The 6,341-nt window shown below is 35.8% G+C and overlaps 1 protein-coding gene across 1 annotated transcript; it reads right to left on the reverse strand.

Annotated features, from left to right (window-relative positions):
• Positions 1–2,734: 2,734 nt before the first annotated feature.
• LOC121238157 lies at positions 2,735–6,341 on the reverse strand. Its single transcript, XM_041134997.1, has 4 exons — positions 4,039–6,341; positions 3,667–3,924; positions 3,466–3,571; positions 2,735–3,370 (listed from the first exon to the last, which is right to left on the reverse strand). Exons 1-4 carry the CDS (start codon positions 6,339–6,341, stop codon positions 2,735–2,737), a joined length of 3,303 nt encoding a protein of 1,100 aa, XP_040990931.1.

Here is a 6,341-nt window from a genome sequence, read left to right on the forward strand (position 1 = left end):
AATTGATCAATTTTACGCCGGTAAATTATTGAGTTTTCCGGCATTTACATTGTTACGCCGAAAATAATATATAGTTTTCTCGGCATTGAACAAAACACCGAAAATTGATCAATTTTATGTTGGTAAATTATTGTGTTTTCTAGCATTTATATTGTTTAAAAAACGCTTACAATTGATCAATTTTACGCCGGTAAATTAGTAGTGTTCCAGCATTTATATTATTATGTCAGTAATAATATATAATTTTGGCGGCATTTAAAAAAAGTCCGACAATTGATCAAGGGATTTGAATAATATTTTTTTTTTATAAATTACTAATTAGTCATTCAAAGAATGGGTCATAAATCAAACTAGTAAATGGCATCTTACTAAGATTCACAACTTAGAAAAAGAGTAGTAAAACTAATGCATAATCTACCACTCACCTAATAACTGACTTTAAAACTTTTAGAATCCATTCCAATTCCAACTTAGCAAAAAGGAGTTAATGTCGATATACGACATAAATCAATATTATCTCAATTAAGGAAAGTTGCAAATACCATTAAACTAAAATATTAATATAATTGCAGATTCTTCACTTATAATCCCCTCAATCCTCATCCTCGTCCTCGTCATTCTCTTCCTCTTCTTCATCTTCCTCTTCTTTATCTTCATCTTCTTCTTCCTCTTCATCATTCCCCTCTTCTTCATCTTTCTCTTTATCTTTATTCTTTATTTGATTTTGTCCTGAAGCCTGAAAATAAATTCAAATGAGAGTCCAAAAATTCCAAAATAAGGTTGATTGATATCAACTAAACATATGTGGGGTGCTTACCTGTGCATGCACGAATGTGTTTACTAAGTTTCGCAATTCAGTTAATTCGTTCCGCATTTTATCGAGCTCTTCCTTGAATATACCATCTTCTTGTGTAGAAGTTGGTAGTGAATGTTGACAAGTTTGCCTTGTAGGGGTTGGCCCAAACCCCAAACCGCGCACACGTCCAGGCCGTTCTGGGCCCATAACTTTAGAATAAACATCATTTGATGCCCAAGTCATTGTTCCTCCAGACCCCATTTCTATCGAACTTGTGTCCTGTGTTAAAAGTTCCTCCATCTCAGCCTGTAATAGATAATAAAAAATACACATTATTCATCTTATAAATCCATTAAAATTAAAAAGTAATAAATTTGAAAATAAACATACCACTTTCTTCCTCGTCTCATCATTGTAGTGGGTGCCATCCTTTCTCTTATGGGTCGTGACAAACAACTGGGCTTGACTTGGCAATGTCCCAGTTGAATTTTTTCTGCATCCAATATTCTAGATTAAACACATATCAAAAACAAAGAAATAACAAATATACAACAGTAAATAAATACTAATTAAATAAATACCGCATCATGGACATATCTTGCATAACTTTTTGATCCTCCGCTGTGAACAACCACCTGCTTCTTACGACACTCCTTATTTTTATTACATTTTAACTACAACATCACAAAAATTATGAGAATTATGATTAAAATAACTAGTTCGTTGACTTTCTAAAACTAAGAGAAATGCGTGTGTTTTTACCTTATATTCTGGATCAAACCAAAGATTGGCCAACTCTGCTAGATGCGATAAGTCCACCATATCGGGACTTGCCCTTGCCACAACTTGTGCTGCAGAGGTGTCCTTTTCACGAAGTAACTTTTTCTTCAATTCGTGCTTGTAGTCTTTCCATTTCTTCCCCAGGTCCTTCAGTATCCATCTTTTGAATGCATCCAATTTGTCATCAGGAACTTTAAACTTGCCCTACAGTCAAAATAAATTTACATAAGTATATATCTTGATTTCTAACAAAATTTTCAAAATATACCTACTTAATTAATAATAATGGTTTAATACAAGTTCTATACCATTATTAGACCCCACAATTCCTCCTTTATGGTTTTAGGCACCGACCTCCAATCCTTGTAAATTATTGGAACCAACTTATTAGTTCTTGCTATCAGGCCACCAAACCATACCACCTTTGAGTCTTGCTTTTTGATGGGTTGACCAAGATTATTGAGCTCCATATCAATTCGCTCCCCTTCTGGAAGATGCCAAATATCATGAATCGAGTGCAATGGTCTTTTTACTCTACCTCCATTACTATCTGCAAAAATGGATTTAGTGACATTGTTACTATTTTGTAAATGTGCATTTATAGTAAAATAAATAAGAAGTAAGAAAAACAAAAACATACCAACAATGACAACAAAACGATCTCCAATGTCGGAAAACAAATCGACATTTTCTGCTTCCAAACGTGGTTCTATTGGTACAGTTGTGCATGGCTGGGTCTCTCTGTTGATCTCTATATGTCTGGGTAGTTGGCCTCCCATTTGTATCGATGTAGAAGGTTGGGTCCCTTTCTGTGAAGATAATGATGGTTGGGAAGGACAATCTATAAAAGGTGATGACTCCACCATCCTATCAACGGAAGGGGGCGGCTCATCGATAGAAGGTAATGAATGGGTCGCCCTATCAAGGAATGCGTTTGATTGTGTCTCACTATGAACAGCTGGTATTGAAGTAGATTGTCTTCGCAAGTGTGGTCTGATAGTCTTTGCCTTCTTTTTTGGACCCATTGTACCTATACAAAAACAAGTTTACATATATGCAAATCAATAGAAATAATAATATTTGGAGCATGATATAAGATAAAAATAAAGTTATAAGAGATATCATGTTAAAAAGTCTAAATATATTTCTTACTCAACACTATTGAGGAGTTTCGATCGTCATTCCATCTATGTCATTTCGCGTCCACACAACATCGTCAGTAGCAGGTTCAATAGCTTCATTGTTGGAAGTGTTACAACATTCGTTGACTAAATATTCATCCTCATCGTCGTCAGTCACTTCCTCTTCACCAGTGTCATACACGTCTCTTGGTTTTGTCTTAACAACGACAACCCAATTTGGGTATCTTTTATCTGCCACATAATATACTTGAGATCCTTGGGAAGATAAAACAAATGGATCATCAGTTATCCGATTACCAATGTGTACTAGATGAGAAAAATTTACAAGACTAAACCCAAACTCGTCCTCCTTGAAACCTTTACCCTTAGCAACGTCTGCCCAATCACATTTAAATAACACATATCGAGATCCATCATAATACATAATCTCAATTATGCGTGTTAATTGGTCATACCAAGCAGGACCATCTTCAGTACACACACTAACACCACAATTCTGCGTTTTCTTCCCATTTTCGTAATTCCTAATGCGAGATTTTGTACCATTGATGACAATTCGATTAAATTCCTTGGCAACTTGCATAGGACCTTTAGAATGCATTACGACTTTATGGCCCAATTCACTTCTTCCATTGTCATCCATTTTCATTACCTAAAAGGTTGGATTATTAGAATTGAGTAAATGACGAAAACTAGCGAGACATAACAAATTATGTGATATAATATTAAATTGGGTGTAAATAGTACATAGTCTTGAAACCAATTACAAAATTGGTCTTGGTGCCTCTTCTGTAGTTTGCCACTCGATGCATGCCTCTCATCAGTTGTATTCCTCAATATTTCCAAGTGCATTCTACATATGTTCACAACATCACAAATGTCTGTTATAATTACACAAATATAAATGAAATATATTTTAATTCGTACGTATTAAGCATTACAACTCACATGCGGAATGGAGTGAAATCATCAGAGTTGAAGAGAATATAGCGATGTTCTTGAGTCCACGCCGTAAAATCGAGGTGAGTGTCAAGAACTTTCCCTTTAGAATCATCCGGGTTTCTAGATGGTCTATTGAAAATTGTTTGACCAGATTCTAAATAACGAGAACAAAACGTCAATAATTCCTCCAGCAAATATCCTTCAGCAATGGAACCTTCTGGCCCAGCTTTGTTACGCACATGAAACTTAAGTCGGTGTAGGTATCTACAACAAAAATCATACTACAACAAAAATCATGAGATAAATTTTATTATTATTTTTAAATATTTTTTTACTTTAATAGATTTATGTGTTTTTAATTCAATAACTATAGCATACCTTTCAACGGGATACATCCATCGATAATGCACAGGTCCTCCAAGTTTACATTCTGCAACTAAATGTATAATCAAGTGCACCATAACTGTGAAAAATGATGGCGGAAATATCATTTCTAATTGGCACAATATGTAGGGTATTCTAGATTCCAATTGGTCCAAATCTTCAAGCCGCATCGTTTTCGAACAAATTCCCCTAAAGAATCCAGATAACTCGATTAAGGGTTCTATTACTTTCTTAGGTAATGACCCACGTAATGCAATTGGCAGGAGTTGTTGCATCAGTATATGGCTATCATGACTCTTCATACCCACTATAGTATGGTGTTGAAGCTTGACACAACGTGAAACATTTGAAGAATAACCATCTGGTACTTTTACATTTTTTATAACCTTCAACAAGTCTTCTTTCTCTTGGTTACTCATTGTGAAAATAGTTGGAGGCAAATATGTCTTGTTTGCAGCTGTGATAACTGGATGAAGTTGTGGTCTCAAACCCATCTCTTGTAAGTCAAGTCGTGCTTGTATGCCATCTTTTGATTTCGTATCAATATTTAACAATGTGCCAATAATATTATCCACCACATTTTTTTCAATGTGCATCACATCAAGATTATGACGCAATAAATTATCTTTCCAGTAAGGCAAATTGAAGAAAATACTACGTTTCTTCCATGAGTGTTCCTTAACGGTAGTGGACCCCACAACTCTATTTCTTTTACGATTTGTTATAGCATTGCATCTTTCATCATCTAATTGTTCCAAAATTTCATCAGGTGTTGGCATAATAGGTGGAGGATCAATTTCTCGTGTACCATCAAATGTTCTTACCATCATTCTCCACCTATGATTTCTTGGCAAGAATCGTCTATGCCCCATGTAGGAAAATTTTTTTCCATGTTTCAACCATCTAGATCGTGTATCACCCATACAATAAGGACATGCTAAACGACCTTTCATACTCCATCCAGACAAATCACCATATGCAGAAAAATCATTTATCGTCCACATTAAAGTCGCGCGCATTGTAAACATCTCTCTAGAGCAAACATCATAGGTTGGTGCTCCAACCTCCCATAATTCCTTTAATTCTGATATTAGAGGCTCTAAATATACATCTATATTCATTGAAGGTGATGATGGTCCTGGTATAATCAACGATAGCATGAAAGTTGATCGTTTCATGCACATCCAAGGAGGTAAATTGTAAGGTACCAACATAACCGGCCAGGTACTATAGGAAATACTCATGTTACCAAAAGGATTAAAGCCATTTGCAGATAAACCAAGCCTACCATTGCGGGGGTCAAAGGCAAACTCATCATGTTGTGAATCAAACGTCTTCCAAGCCAAACCATCTGCTAGATGCCTTAGTACCCCATCATTTGTGCGGCCTATAGCATGCCATTTCATTTGTGAAGAAGTCTTCGATGACATAAAAAGTCTTTGCAACCTTGGTTTTAACGGAAACCACCGTAATATTTTTGCTGGACTTCTTTTACCTTTTTTAGACCTTTCATCCATAGACTCTTTTTGTTTCCACTTTGACGCTCCACATACCACGCATGTTTCCAGATTCTCATTGTCCTTCCAAAATAACATACAACCATTGGGACATACTAAGATCTTCTCGTATCCAAGCCTTAACTCATTCATATACTTCTTCGCCTCGTATGTATTTTTAGGCAATGATGCTCCTGGTGGGAGCAACTCATTCACAAATTCAAGCAATTCTGTAAATATGCTATTACTCAATCCACCCAAACACTTCATATTCCAGAGACGTACGATAGCACTAAACTTAGTATGTTTTGTGCACCCTTCATATAATGGCTGATCAGCATCTTTCAACATATTGTAAAATTTATTAACTCTCTCATTTGAATCTTGTCGATTTTCATATTGCACTCCAACTTCTCCAGCTTCCACACGTATTTCAGGCCCAGTACCTTCGACTATTTCAGGATCAAACATTGGAAAAACGTCATGTAACATGGTTGTCATTCCACCGGAGCCTTCATTTATTTGCTCATTATTGTTTTGGGCACCAATAGCATGGTAAGATGCCTCCCATTTTCTCTCCCCATGAGCATGCCAAATGGTATAACCTTGAGAAATTCCATAACTAATCAAATGATCAAATACCATGTTGGGCATGAACATCTTACGCAATCCACATTTTCTACATGGGCAACAAATCGACGAATCCCTTGGACAATTCTCACATGCAAACTTCAAAAACTCATTGACACCATCAACATACTCTTTTGTATGTCGAGGTTTTTTCATCCAATTTTTGTCCAT

This window comes from Juglans microcarpa x Juglans regia, chromosome 7D (assembly GCF_004785595.1).
Source record: "Juglans microcarpa x Juglans regia isolate MS1-56 chromosome 7D, Jm3101_v1.0, whole genome shotgun sequence".
NCBI classification, from domain to species: Eukaryota; Viridiplantae; Streptophyta; class Magnoliopsida; order Fagales; family Juglandaceae; genus Juglans; species Juglans microcarpa x Juglans regia.